This window comes from Vanacampus margaritifer, chromosome 16 (assembly GCF_051991255.1).
Source record: "Vanacampus margaritifer isolate UIUO_Vmar chromosome 16, RoL_Vmar_1.0, whole genome shotgun sequence".
In the NCBI taxonomy this organism is placed as follows: Eukaryota; Metazoa; Chordata; class Actinopteri; order Syngnathiformes; family Syngnathidae; genus Vanacampus; species Vanacampus margaritifer.
Genome location: NC_135447.1, coordinates 6321260 through 6336311, shown reverse-complemented (window position 1 = coordinate 6336311; position 15052 = coordinate 6321260). Strand labels below are relative to the sequence as shown.

The 15052-nt window shown below is 39.0% G+C and overlaps 2 protein-coding genes and 1 long non-coding RNA gene across 3 annotated transcripts; 1 reads left to right on the top strand and 2 right to left on the bottom strand.

The window, feature by feature from the left end:
* Positions 1–152: 152 nt before the first annotated feature.
* Positions 153–5587, bottom strand: LOC144036695 (uncharacterized). The gene is made up of 2 exons (XR_013288708.1): positions 5439–5587; positions 153–3502 (listed from the first exon to the last, which is right to left on the bottom strand). It is a non-coding gene; the product is annotated as an uncharacterized LOC144036695 (long non-coding RNA).
* On the top strand, positions 1629–5980 carry tmem88a (transmembrane protein 88 a). The gene is made up of 3 exons (XM_077547518.1): positions 1629–2051; positions 3166–3483; positions 5466–5980. The coding sequence occupies exons 2-3, from the start codon at positions 3181–3183 to the stop codon at positions 5751–5753; spliced, it is 591 nt and encodes a 196-aa protein (XP_077403644.1). The 5' UTR covers positions 1629–2051; positions 3166–3180; the 3' UTR covers positions 5754–5980.
* Positions 5981–6166: 186 nt separating this feature from the next.
* Positions 6167–13684, bottom strand: pcolcea (procollagen C-endopeptidase enhancer a). Its single transcript, XM_077547555.1, has 9 exons — positions 13508–13684; positions 11702–11810; positions 11357–11615; positions 8367–8491; positions 8155–8291; positions 7731–8071; positions 7551–7628; positions 6552–6722; positions 6167–6470 (listed from the first exon to the last, which is right to left on the bottom strand). The coding sequence occupies exons 1-9, from the start codon at positions 13594–13596 to the stop codon at positions 6340–6342; spliced, it is 1440 nt and encodes a 479-aa protein (XP_077403681.1). The 5' UTR covers positions 13597–13684; the 3' UTR covers positions 6167–6339.
* Positions 13685–15052: the final 1368 nt, after the last annotated feature.

Below are 15052 nucleotides of genomic sequence, written 5' to 3'. Positions count from 1 at the left end.
AATAGAAGCCATTCATTGAGAGGACAACAATAACTAAAATTGACAATTTTGTTAATGGTTAAAACGAGAATGAAAACACAGTGACGAAAATTCACACAATCCAATCAGAAGGAATGAAACGCGAGTGGGAGAAAAGAACCTCTCAGAGACTGTTCAGTGTTCACTGCACTTTTATTTAATGTTCAAACATGTTTACATTCAAGAAAGATTCATCTCAAGCAATTATGCACTTTTTTCTTTTATTTAGGGCAAAACTAAGTTACAAAATAGGCTATTGTCAGTTCAACATGTTTCATTAAAACAATTATTAAAATGTATTAAATGTGTCTTGCATCCTAATTACAGTTACAAATAGGGGTGTTATAATTTTCTGTATAAAAGTTAAAATGTATGCAGAAGGAAAATATCGACTAAACTGTCAATTTAGTCGACTAAAATTGCTCTTTTTTTTACAAATATTTTTTTCCGTTTTTCTGAATATTTTTTTCAGCCTGTTTTTCTGAATATTTTTTTGACAGAAAAAATTAATCAGTAAAACTGAAAAAAATATTCAGAAAAACAGAAAGAAAAAAAATATTCAGAAAAACAGAAAGAAAAAAAAATACTCAAAAAAAACAAAGCAACCCAAAAAAGATTGTCAGAAAAACAGGAGGGTTTTTTTCCAAGTGAATGCAATACACTTCCGTACTTTTATTTATATATATATACTGTATGCCACAAGACAAAAAAATAAAACTACAACCCACGGGTTAATCTATGTATGAGGTCATCACCGCACACTCAGTACCCTGTCATCTATTGTTAACTTAATTTTGTTCTATTTTTAACGTTTACGTCCATCCTGGGGCTTGAAGCAAACAAAACGGCTGGAGCTGCACATCTGGACTGGCTGCGGATGCAGCAAGGGATATCCTGGTTCCAAGGACAGGAAAACTGGTTTTCCTCTAACAAGCGCAGCCTCGACAGGGGCACTAAAACATCACATACACACAAACGACTCACTCATTGTTAATTGCAAAACCATCCATAGTGGCCAACATTGCCGCAGGGTGTCTACACTTTTTCAAACTGTTAAAAGTCCCATCTTCTCTTCAAAGTAAACTCTGTACAGTACGTACAGCGCATCGGCCCTGTGAACATGTAAATAAATAAGCGATAACGGTCGAAAATGAGGCTCGATATCATAAAACTAATTCCCGCCTTTGAACTGAGCCCCCCGACGGCTTCTTATCAGGCCTTTTTTCTCCAGCAAATTAGTCGAGCTCTACCCCCAACCTCATTTCCTCACCCACAGATCTGTTTTTCATCAAAGGGGTCAAAGGTCACCGCTTTGCCATTCCTGCTGCCCGGAAACAAACCCAGCTCTTGGTGCCACTTTTTGTTTTACACCTCAGGCTTCTGTGGGAAGTTTTTTTTTTTTTTTTAAGTTGCTTTTACCTTCAACGACAAATATTGTCAAACAAGTTCAGCTGCTATTCATCATGAAAATGAAGGTGAAAGAAGTGTCAAATGATGTCCGTATGGGGGGGGGCAACATACCGGGACTCCTCTCGTCTAATCTATCCAAATAAACACTTCTCCCTCCCCCTGGAATCACATCTGGGTTATCACACAAAGACTCCGTTGCCCAGTCGGCTTCTCTGCTGCTCAGGATACGCACACGCGCGCGCGCGCGCGCACACGCACACATGCACTCAATCATATCTCAAGCTGGAGTCAAACTGAGGAAACAGAATGCCAGGGAAGGAAACGTTGAAGTCAGCGGGAAAGCAGATTTCTCCTGAAGTCGACACGGTTCCTTTTCTCTGAGAGGAAAGACGTCTTCGGAGTTGCGACACCGACAAGATAGCCGCTTTACCCCCCCAAAAAGAAAGAATAATAATATTTTCGTTTTGATTAAACAAACGCGCCAACCACTGGAGGTGGAATTCCACACAAGACGTTCATCAGAAGGAAATTCTTGAGCTTCTCTTCATCTTTGACTTAGCACCTCGACAACGGCCGTTTTTGTGGCATCACAGTGCAGCAGGACCAGCGGGTTCGAACCCACCGTGAGTACAATTCAGCACTTTTAAACTAAACTTTCAAACACAAATAAATGATTTTGAAACACTACTACGCATGTTTTTCAAAAGGAAATCAAACACACAAAAAAAAGTTTTTAAAAAGGGGTTTTAAAAACAAGTACACTGCACATTCATAATTTGGAACATTTTCATATGTAGTCACTAATGTATTTCCCAGTGCTTGTTAAATGAGGCACGGCAATACAAGGTGTGTTAAAAAAACAAAACAAAACAAAAAGCAGTCATCAACGCAATAACATTGTTCTGACTGATTAGTGATTAGAGGAATTTTTCGGCTCCTGCTTGGACTCATTGTTCTAAGGTTATCCTGCAGTGTGGAGGCGGGGTCGGCGGGAGCCCATTTCCTTTCCCAGTTGGTGTAGTTTACTACTATTTTCACTGACTGACCAGAAAAACATCCCTATGTGTATATATATATATATATATACATTAACTTAAAATTAGTGTGTCGAACTTGAGTTAATTTAAAGTTCTTTTAACGCGTGATTAATGAGCGCCCACGTCAAAATTTTGCAGTAATAAATTTAATAATTATGCATATATTTGTGGAGACTGGGGTCAATTTGTATTTTACAATTTTAGAAATGTGCAGAATATCACAAGTGACTTCGTGTTAAAGATTAGATAGCTCCTAATAGGAAAAGAAAAATGCACTGAGCTGTCACCAACGGCTTACAAATGCAATTATGCCATCTAGTGGCAGAAAAAAGGACCTCAAAACAAATCGATATCACACTCGTTTTTACAGTGGCGTACATATTTTTAATTTTAACTCAATTTTATGAATTCTTATCAAATTACTGTATCAATGACTAAAAGATGCAGCCATATTTCTATTAGTTTAACATTTTTTCCACTTTTATTTTAACAAGATTATGAAAATTGACCAGAATTTTTTTTTTTGAACAGAACAGAACATTTGTGAACAATCTTAACTTTTGAAGTCATGTGATTAATTACAATTTTAAAAATAATAATCGCCTGACACCCCTAATATATATATATATATATATATATATATATATATATATATATATATATATATATATATATATTCAACATATTTTCTTTCTTTCAGTTCTCCACCAGCAAAATGAGTTTGTCACGGAACGGCACATTAGAGAAGACCTCGGAGCTGCCCCACTCTGAACCCGGCTCCCCCTCAAGAGGTGCCGGTGTGGTGGTGCCTCCGCCGTACTCCACGGGTGGGAGCGACGCCCCCGACCCCCCGCTGGAGTTGAGGGGGTCTCTGGACTGCTGGGCCTGCTCTGTCCTGGTCACAGCTCAGAATCTGGTGATCGCCACGATAAACGGCTTGTTGGCTGGCATCGTGTTTGGCACCATCCTCACCCCGGCTCTCGTTATGATTATATTCGGCTTCCTCTGCCATTCCACGGTCAGTCTGAAAACTAAATCTTACAACAAGCAAACAAAAATGTCACAAACAGCAAGTTCTGATGTTCCGCCTGTCACTGGTATAGATAGATGAACAAGGATACATTATTCGTAGTAAATATTCGACAGTTTATGTCTCATGGCACTCTGGTTAGGAATCGCTATTAAACACCACACCTCCATGTTGAACGGTTAGCGACATCCAGTATATTTCCCTCATTGACTTGATACTGTTTTTCTAAGTTTTCCTGGGACTTCCTGGAGATTAAGTTTTAATCTTTTGCAGCTGTGACTCATAGCTTTGATTACTTTGTGCAGTGGATAGCAGACCAAATTTGAGAAAATATTCAATACTCTCAACACCAGATAGTTTATTAGGTACTGTACACGTGCAAAATATACGATACGATACGATATGATTTATAAAGAGCCAATACAAGAATTGTATTCAGAAGTAAACATTTGCCAATACTGTATAGTGATCAAATTCATCATATAACACTTGAAAACAGTTAGAATGAACCCAAATTGGGTCAAAAAGGGGCCAACCTAACTTTTTGGGTTATTTAATTAACCAAAAGTTGGGTCCAATGAATAACCCACAAGACAACCCTGAAAATTGGGTTGTTTTGTGAGTTATTATTTAATTTTAACCAACTTTTTGGTTTAAATAACTCAAAAAGTTGGGTCAGTTTGTGGGAGTATTAATTTAATTTGACCTAACTTTTTTTTGTATATATGCGGTAAATTGGAACATTAGCAGATTAAATGTCTCAAAAAGTTGGGTCGGTTAACGTTTTACCCAATTCAGTTGGGTTCTTCAAAAACTTGGATCTAGTGAATAATTCAAAACATCCCAAAGAATTGGGCGGCTTTGTGGGTTATTATTTAGTTCAACCCAACGTTTTGGGTTAATTAACTAAAAAGTTGGGTCAGTTTGTTTTCCACCAAATTCATTTTGGTTATTCTGTTAACCCAAGTATTTGGATCAAATGTACAATGCACAAAAATTGGGTTGCATTGTGGGTTATTTATTTAATTGACCCAATGTTTTGGGTTAAATAACTCAAGAAGTTGGGTCTTCATTTTCCACCCAATTCAATCGGGTAATTTAATTCACCCAAAAAGTTGCATCCAATGACTAACCCACAAAACAGCCCCAAAATTTGGTTGTTTTGTGGGTTACTAATTTAATTTGACCCAACTTTTTGGGGTTGAATAACTCAAAAACTTGGGTCGGTCCATTTTCGAGTGAATGCATATGAAGTATTGAAAAACAAAATCCATAAATAAGTGCATTTGCGAATATGCAGACGTTCATTTTGTATGTGTGCCTAATGAGTGAGAATATTGATTACGTGCAACCCTTTCTTGGCCCTGAAAGTTTAACTGATGCTTCAATACAAGGCACAATAGTCACATGATTTCTCCCAGCCAATGAGCAAGAAATGTTCGCTGAAATACAAAAAATATATATCACAATTACAGTCATCCCCCGCTATATCACGGTTCACCTGTTGCTCTCCTACGAGATCATGAATTTCTGTAAAACTTGTTTTGTTGAAATATGCTCAGCACGTGGAAAGACTAACTTGTGGTGGTGGTGGGGGGATTATTATTACATACTTTTACTACACACTTTATGCTTGTGAGTTTTTTATGTATTCAAATATATTTACGTACAATGTTTGTATGTACAACTTTCAATGTGGAGTCAACATTTTCCACATGCAAACGTGATCAATCAAACGTATTCAAACTTTCGAATGTACTTGCAAATGCATTTAAAGTTCAACCTATTTGAAAATACGTTCAAATGTACTTTTGCGCTAAATGCTAAAAACATAGCATTTTTTCCCATAATGCCATGCGCCATGGGTTATTGACCTGTACGTCAAGTACATACTGCACTTAAAAACAGTTCTTAATGTTACTTATGGTACGACCTGACCTGACCTGTGCTTCTGCCTTTGACTGTCTCAGGTGCAGCCCCACGGTACCTCCGTGTACTGTTCAGACCTGCTGGATGACGCCGGCTGCGTGGCGCTGCTGGTGGTCGGCTTTCTGCTGCTCACGCCTCTGCTGGTCCTGGCGCTGGCTGCCTTCTGTCGCCTGGCTCGCCACCTGCAACTGGGCCTGTGCTTCATCCCTTACAGCAGGGCCGTGTACAAGAACCTGCCCGCCGCTCGCAGCAGGGAGGCCGGGGTGGCCGGCTGCTGTGGCATGCCGGAAGTTTCTGAGAGGGAGGGGAAGGGCAGTGTTTGGGTGTGAGGGAAGGTTGATTCTAACATTAAAAGGCAGAGTGTGTTTTTTTTTTTGTTTAATTATTATTATTGTTTTAATGTATCCCTGCTTGGTGAAGTGGGTGGTCATTTTTAATCCGCTGTAAAAAATCAATCCACCAGTCCATCATTGCAAATGGATGTTTAGCTAATAGTTTTGTATACTATTCCTGTATTTTCTAAGATATTTTTTTCCAATAAAACCTTACTCCAAAATTGACTTTTTCTTAATACATATTGAGTAGGCAGTGTATATATTATTAGTTAAAAATCTAACATTGTTATTGGAAAAAAAAAAAAAGGCAAGTTATGATTCTAAATCTGGGTGCTATTACCATTTACGGCCACTAGATGGACTCCCAAAACTATTTGTGTTAATACTCTGAGACAGGAGTGACAAAAGAGATATAAAAATCCTTTATTCATACATAAATTACAGACAATGTTTTAAGGACTTCAATGGAATTATAAAATGACTGTGATGTTTTACCGAGATTTTATCATCTCATGGGGATCTGTATGTCACATTCGACAAGGACTTATTGAGTCATCGTGTTCTGGGCAGATGTGTTGAGTTAACATGGCTGGTTGTTGATGTTTGTCAATAATTTGTGATGTGGGGCTTTGTAAGGAGCTGTGAAGGCGCCGGGTTGCAGGCTGCCACGGCCGTCTTCGTCCACTTGGCCCATGATGATGTAGTTAGCGCCTGCGGGGAAAAGGATTAAAGACCAGATGAGTGTGATGTACACAAAATTTGTGTACAAATTGTGTACGTGCGTGTGTGTACCTCTGCGAAGCAATGGGCACTTCCTGCATTGTGACACCAATCGAACCGACATGGTCTCTCCGACTTGCGTGATCGTCAGCCGCCCTGCTTTGTAAGTCTTAATGACAGATACCCCAATGAGAAGGGTACCTCGGGGTCCGGGGGCCAGAGAGGTCACCTTCCCGGTTATCACTGCAGACAAAGTGGGCGTGGTCAAAATGCAGCATTTGATTGGTTATTATTACATCCACCAAGCATGAAAGCGCAAAAGCCAAATGTGTGGGGGTTTTTTTCTATGTGCGTTTATTTGATATCCTGTTACAGTTAAGATCAACGCGCTAGTATGATCCTCACTAGTAAGGTGCACTAGGTTAGCCTTTCACTACTGTATGTTCCTAGTGATACAAATTTACTAGTGGGCATTTTTCTCCCGCTAGTAGGATCCAGGAGGCTAAACTGTGCACTAGTTGACGTGTACAATGTACTAGAACTACTGGTGAAATGTAGGATTTTATCATGTCATTTATTTCATTGAATAGTTAGTTAATTGGCTAGTTTTTGTAAATAATTAGTAAAAATAAATAAATAAAAAAATTTGGGTGAATAAATGAAAAATACTAATACAATAAACACTTTTACATAATTATACATTTTATTAAACTATATATATTTTTAAAAACACTAATGAATTGTAATAAATAAAACATTGAATAAATTATTAAATCATTAATATTTATAATTGTTATATTACATTGTTATTACATTATTATATTGCTATAATTATTGTTATGAAAAATAAAAAAAATTCTCCATACACATTCTACAAACAAGTGTTTACAAATGAATTGTAATCAATTGAACATTTGATGAAATGTGATTAAATTGCTATTAGCTATATTTAGAAATGTTATTACATTGTTATTATTATTGTTATTAAAATAATTACCAATTTGTCAGATTAAAAAATACAATGTGGACCTTGAGCACACTCCTGGTTTAACACTGAACAGGTACACTTACCAAATTCACTGGCACAGAAACTGGGCTTGATAGTCCCGTCTCTTTTACACACTTTGGCACACAGTGGATTCTGAGCAACTATTTAAAAAAAAAAAAGAAGAAGTTTTAATTAAAACAACAGTATAGTATGCATATACAGTATGTGCATTCCAAAGTAGCACAAGATGTCGCTTCACTTACCAGGTCGTCCTCCATTTGGTCTGGAGTCAACCACTCTCCTGTCCTGACCCGTGGTACCGGCCCCACGTCCATTAGGAGGCCTGACAGGTTTGGGTTTCTGAGTTGGTTCCGGTGCAGGAGGGGGCACATATTTGACCGTGGCGACAGGTGGCGGTGCTGTAGGGACTACACGTACAGCAGGTCTTGCTGGAATGGACCTAGTGTCAGAACCGCCACTGTTCGCTACAGCTGGGTCAGCACCACGGGGGACGGTCGTGTAAGTAGCCAGAAAGCCATCAGACGTCACACTGAGGTCAGACACAAACTGGACCAGGAGCACGTTGCCGCTGGTAATGATGGGCCTGGACAGAAAAACAACATTAGCAGGAATTTGGCAGCGTTTAAGCATAATATTGTATTTTTCAACCAATTCTGTTATTCTTACTGTGGGGCTTGATCTCCACAATATTTTCCAATCAGGCGTGAGTCATCTTTCTCTCCGCCATTAAAGAAGGCCACGTAGTCGAAGCGGCAATAGGTATCCGCCTCCAAGACAAACTTACCAAATTTAACCTGAATGACCTGGTATCCAAACAGAAACTATTAAAAACCAAACAAAAACATTTGGAATGACTTCATGCAGGTTCTGTTGCAAACCTTATCGGGTTCCACAGTAATGAGCCAAGAGCAGCTGGTTCCTGGTGGATACTTCTTGTTGGGCCAATTTGGCGTCATGATCTCTCCCTGGGATTTTGTTGTCTTTCCCCCACAGAACTCTTGATCTAAAACAATCCACACAACCAAGAGGATTTTTAAGGAAGATAACGACAGATTGCAGTCCAAGATGGCTGAAACTATGGTCCTGCACTTTTTCCACTATCAAAACAAAAACTTGGCTGCATCAACACAGCCCATGGACACACGATCTTGAAAGCAAAAAATGAGCAATTGAGATTCTTCCTGTTGATTTGTGGGCACTTCTTGTTGCTTTTAGGGCACTTCAGGCTCACTTCCTGTAGATTTTGGGGCATTTCCTGTTGATTTGTGGGCACTTCCTATTGTTTTTGCCACACTTCCAGGTCAACTTCCTGTTGTTTTGGGCCACTTTCGATACACTTCCTGTTGCTTTTTGGGCACTTCAGGCTCACTTCCTGTAGATTTTGGGGCATTTCCTGTTGATTTGTGGGCACTTCCTATTGTTTTTGCCACACTTCCAGGTCAACTTCCTGTTGTTTTGGGGCGCTTTTGATACACTTCCTGTTGCTTTTTGGGCACTTCAGGCTCACTTCCTGTAGATTTTGGGACATTTCCTGTTGATTTGTGGGCACTTCTTATTGTTTTTGCCACACTTCCAGGTCAACTTCCTGTTGTTTTGGGCCACTTTCGATACACTTCCTGTTGCTTTTTGAGCACTTCAGGCTCACTTCCTGTAGATTTTGGGGCATTTCCTGTTGATTTGTGGGCACTTCCTATTGTTTTTGCCACACTTCCAGGTCAACTTCCTGTTGTTTTGGGCCACTTTCGATACACTTCCTGTTGCTTTTTGGGCACTTCAGGCTCACTTCCTGTAGATTTTGGGGCATTTCCTGTTGATTTGTGGGCACTTCCTATTGTTTTTGCCACACTTCCAGGTCAACTTCCTGTTGTTTTGGGCCACTTTCGATACACTTCCTGTTGCTGTTTGGGCACTTCAGGCTCACTTCCTGTAGATTTTGGGGCATTTCCTGTTGATTTGTGGGCACTTCCTATTGTTTTTGCCACACTTCCAGGTCAACTTCCTGTTGTTTTGGGCCACTTTCGATACACTTCCTGTTGCTTTTTGGGCACTTCAGGCTCACTTCCTGTAGATTTTGGGGCATTTCCTGTTGATTTGTGGGCACTTCCTATTGTTTTTGCCACACTTCCAGGTCAACTTCCTGTTGTTTTGGGGCGCTTTTGATACACTTCCTGTTGCTTTTTGGGCACTTCAGGCTCACTTCCTGTAGATTTTGGGACATTTCCTGTTGATTTGTGGGCACTTCTTATTGTTTTTGCCACACTTCCAGGTCAACTTCCTGTTGTTTTGGGCCACTTTCGATACACTTCCTGTTGCTTTTTGAGCACTTCAGGCTCACTTCCTGTAGATTTTGGGGCATTTCCTGTTGATTTGTGGGCACTTCCTATTGTTTTTGCCACACTTCCAGGTCAACTTCCTGTTGTTTTGGGCCACTTTCGATACACTTCCTGTTGCTTTTTGGGCACTTCAGGCTCACTTCCTGTAGATTTTGGGGCATTTCCTGTTGATTTGTGGGCACTTCCTATTGTTTTTGCCACACTTCCAGGTCAACTTCCTGTTGTTTTGGGCCACTTTCGATACACTTCCTGTTGCTGTTTGGGCACTTCAGGCTCACTTCCTGTAGATTTTGGGGCATTTCCTGTTGATTTGTGGGCACTTCCTATTGTTTTTGCCACACTTCCAGGTCAACTTCCTGTTGTTTTGGGCCACTTTCGATACACTTCCTGTTGCTTTTTGGGCACTTCAGGCTCACTTCCTGTAGATTTTGGGGCATTTCCTGTTGATTTGTGGGCACTTCCTATTGTTTTTGCCACACTTCCAGGTCAACTTCCTGTTGTTTTGGGGCGCTTTTGATACACTTCCTGTTGCTTTTTGGGCACTTCAGGCTCACTTCCTGTAGATTTTGGGACATTTCCTGTTGATTTGTGGGCACTTCTTATTGTTTTTGCCACACTTCCAGGTCAACTTCCTGTTGTTTTGGGCCACTTTTGATACACTTCCTGTTGCTTTTTGAGCACTTCAGGCTCACTTCCTGTAGATTTTGGGACATTTCCTGTTGATTTGGGCACTTCCTATTGTTTTTGCCACACTTCCAGGTCAACTTCCTGTTGTTTTGGGGCGCTTTCGATACACTTCCTGTTGCTTTTTGGGCACTTCAGGCTCACTTCCTGTAGATTTTGGGGCATTTCCTGTTGATTTGTGGGCACTTCCTATTGTTTTTGCCACACTTCCAGGTCAACTTCCTGTTGTTTTGGGGCGCTTTTGATACACTTCCTGTTGCTTTTTGGGCACTTCAGGCTCACTTCCTGTAGATTTTGGGACATTTCCTGTTGATTTGTGGGCACTTCCTATTGTTTTTGCCACACTTCCAGGTCAACTTCCTGTTGTTTTGGGCCACTTTCAATACAATTCCTGTTGCTTTTTGGGCACTTCAGGCTCACTTCCTGTAGATTTTGGGACATTTCCTGTTGATTTGTGGGCACTTCCTATTATTTTTGCCACACTTCCAGATCAACTTCCTGTTGTTTTGGGGGGCACTTCCGGGTCCCTTAATGTGTTTGAACAATTTTGCACACCTTTTTACAATTGGGGGTGTGGCTGTGTTTAGAATTAACAAATCACATCCAAACCCATGTTTAATGGGACTCGCTACACACATAACTTTCACCTAGGGGTGTACTCACGTTTGTTGCAAGAGGTTTAGCTATGAATGGCTGTATTTTGAGTTATTGGTAGATACAATAAGTGTTGTAGCACTGAACCCCCAAGAAGGGGATGTTTCGACTTTCTCTTCTATTTTGACCTTCTCATTCAGTAACAAGAAAATGAAGTGTGGTAAAAAAATATATATGTATATAAAGAAATCACCTACCCTCAGCATATGGCGTGGCACCACTGAAGTAGGCCACAAAACCTCTTGCATGGGTCTCTTCATCGGTCACCATCTCCAACATCATAACGTTGGTGGTGGAAATAAGAGCACCAGGCCGGAAGGTTCCGCAGAAACGTCCCAGTTTTTGCACCGTGTTGGATTTGCCGTTGTAAACATCCAGGTAGTCATAGCGACATTGCGAGTCCGCCTCCAGGTCAAAAATGCGGAAGGTGAGCATGACCACTTTATCTTCCGGGACCTGGCAACCAAAGACAGACCAAAAGGGTCAGACAACGAATGGGAGGCAGTTAGGCTGATGTTTTAACTTGTTGCAGGTTGACTCACTGTAATGATCCAGGTGCATTTGCTGTTTGGTTTGTAATGGCTCGGGAAGCCCTCGCTGCCGACAAATCCCGACCCTGCAACGAGTGATCCTCCGCAGTGGAAGACGGGCCTGTGATAACGGTCATGAGCAGACTGTACAGTATTAACAAGCTTTGGCAAATACACAAGAATTGCATGAATGCATAAACTCGGCCAATGTTTACAGAAACTTCCAATGGGAGTCTCAAACTGTAAACCGCCTTTGCCAATTACTGAAGTTTGGAAAATGGACTACTCTTTGTAAGCCAAGTACTTCTGCTTGAAATTCCAATGAATTCCAAGAATTGTAACTAGAAATAAATAAATGGAATTAAACTCATCTCCTTCAGCCGAGTCTTTCAACCTTGTGGTTATTGTGTCGTAAAATTCTTAAAGCGCTCTGTGGGTGTCAGGGATAATTACACAGAAAGGAGCAGCTCTTGTAAACACATGTATAGATTTGTAGTAGCAGAGTCAGCAAGGGCTTCTTTCTGACCTTGTTAAGGATACTTAGATGTGATTTCCAGCAACTTTTTTTTTGTGGCTAGATGATTAACTCATTCACTGCCATTGAGGGTTATAGACGTCAAAATTCATTTGAACTATTTCCATTCATTTAACATTTTTTTCATAAGAGTATGAAAACCTAGAATTTTTTTATTGTACATTTAGAACAGTTATAAAATTTGTGATTAATCATGAGTTAACTAGTGTAATCAGGCAATTAATTACAATTACAAATTTTTATTGCCTGACGCCCCTAATCTTTAATAATCTTTTCTATTTAAAAAATATATTTTAATTATTTTTTCAAAATTTTTGTAATCTTTTCTTTTTACTTAAAAAAAACTTTTCTTTAAAAAAAATATTTTTTATAGTTTTTTTTATTTTTAATCTTTTTGAATTATTTAAAAAATATATATTTTTTAATCATCTTTTCTTTAAAAAATATATTTATTTTTTTATTTTCAATAATCTTTTCTATTTAAAAAAATAATATATATATATTTTATTTTTAATAATCTTATCTTTAAAAAAAACAATTAAAAATTAGGGGGGATAAAAAAAATAATTATGACGTCATCACGGATGACTTCTCTAGTTAACTCACGATTAATCACAAACTTTACATCTGTTCTAAATGTACAATAAAACATTTTTTCTAGGTTTTCATACTTTTGTTTCCAAAAGTAGAATTTTTTTTTAAACTTATTGAAATAAAGTGAATTTTTGACATCTATAGCCATTCAATGGCAGTGAATGAGTTAATAGATACAAAAAAATACACAAGAAAGTGGTGTTGTGTTAAGAATGTTTTACAGTCTAGCTTTTGTTAGAGGTTTCTGCTGCAAAATTCCCTCAAAATGGTGACAAATAATTAACACAACTTTTTACACTTGTGCCAATTGTTGTGTCATTCCCAGCAAAAACACACCCACTGTAAATCATTTTGGTCTTAACGGTATAAAGCAAGACAGCAGAAACCCCCCCCCCCCAAAAAAAAGTCATACGCTTGGTGATTACAGCCAAAATGTCCAGAGCTGGAGCCAAACTGCTCGGATTGGACCCCACGGGTAGAAGCGAAAACATGAACATCTGTTGCCTCAGCCATTGTAGACGCAAAAAAACAACCCTGCGCCTATTCAAACAAACCAAGTGGAAAGATTTCATCCGTAGAGATGGGAAAGAATTCACACGTAGACGTAGAAAGTTTTTGTCAAATCAACCACTTACAACATCGCATCATTCATCTTCATTTCAAACCTTCTCCACACCGTGTGACCTCACCTGGTGTAGTTTGTCTCCTGGGCCTCGGTCCATCCCAAAATCAGTGACAGGAGCAAGGAGATGCCCCGCATATGGCCTGCGTACAGCATGATGCACTCACACGGACACTATTGGAAGAGAGGGGAGTTTGCAGCGTGAGGCGAGAGGTTCAGGAGCAGGGCTGAAGGAGGAGGAAGAGGAGGAGGAGGATGGGTGGAGCGATTTAAGGATCGGGGGGGCGGGGGGTGGGGGGTAGATAGTTCTAGAAGGGATAAAAAGCAGAAGAGAGATGCTAAAAGGACAACGATGGCGAGAAAGAGCCCAGAGGGGGGCGATAAGAAGAGGGAAAGAGGGAGTCCAAGGCTTTAATTAGAGACAGATGTTTTCTCCATAAAAACACAGGTTTGGGTAGAATAAGGGGGGGGGGGGGGTCTTAGTGGGGGGCATTTTAGGAGTTTAGTGATTTCTGTTGATGGCAGTTACCTTGCACTGTAAGCCCAAACGTTCAAAATAATCAAATACGTTTTGTTTTATGAAACCTACTACTAACTTTTTTAAGTTGGTGTAACTTTCATGAGTAGTTTGTAATTTTGGATTAAATTGAACTACACTAGTTTTTGCGTATGATAACTTAAAAACATAAATTAGTTGTAACTTAACAAAATGTAATTATTTTGTGATAAAATCTTGTGTCTATTGTTTCAAAAAAGGTAATGTTGACAAATAAAATTAATTAATATAGTACATACTAATAAGAAAACTTAATGTATGGAATGTAATATTTTACGTTTTGTGCACAGTATATGATTCATAATTTATTTTTACTTTATTTTAGCCGAATTTTACTCTGTTTTTGCGTATGATAACTTAAAAACATAAATTAGCTGTAACTTAATAAAATGTAGTTATTTTGTGATAAAATCTTGTGTCTATTGTTTTAAAAAAGGTCATATTAATAAATAAAATTTATTTATATAGTACATGATTCATAATTTATTTTTACTTTATTTTAGCCTAATTTTACTCTGTCTGCAGTTGTCATTCTAAATGATCATCTGTCCTCAGTTAAATAACGTTTAAAAAAATTAATAATAATTTATGTTACACTATAAAAATAGCAACCACCACTTAGTTAGTACTTAACTCTTTGACTGCCAAAAACGTTAAATAACGTTTAGTAAAATCCTATGGAGGAGTGCCAAAGACGTTAAAAGACGTTTGTTTCAAAACAGAGGTGAAACTAACCATTTTCTATTGTGGATTACTGAAAAACGGAATAAGGTAGAAACAAACTTTTTTTTTCTGATGAAAGATGAGAGTCCAATCTTTTTTTGGTAGTATGTGTGTTTCCATAGTCCAAACACATAATTTTCTATGGACCTTGAAAGATCAGTCAAAATGCTTAAAATCGGCTGGCACCCACGGCATCCCTTTTCTGAAAACGTCTGGCAGTCAATTAACAAGCTCCTGTTGGATCTTATCCTAAAACGAATGAAGTATCCTTGCATTGTATGTCCCCAAACCCCAGGATGTCCTTATACTCCATACATAGTCTGAGCCAGAGGA

Bases quoted from the DNA above. Each gene is read 5' to 3' on its own strand.
- tmem88a (XM_077547518.1), top strand. From the start codon at position 3,181: ATGAGTTTGTCACGGAACGGCACATTAGAGAAGACCTCGGAGCTGCCC. The intron at 3,484-5,465 runs GTCAGTCTGAAA...TGACTGTCTCAG, and splicing joins GCTTCCTCTGCCATTCCACG to GTGCAGCCCCACGGTACCTC.
- pcolcea (XM_077547555.1), bottom strand. From the start codon at position 13,596: ATGCTGTACGCAGGCCATATGCGGGGCATCTCCTTGCTCCTGTCACTG. The intron at 8,492-11,356 runs GTAGGTGATTTC...GGATTGTTTTAG, and splicing joins TGCCACGCCATATGCTGAGG to ATCAAGAGTTCTGTGGGGGA. The intron at 6,723-7,550 runs GTAAGTGTACCT...CTTTGTCTGCAG, and splicing joins TTTCTGTGCCAGTGAATTTG to TGATAACCGGGAAGGTGACC.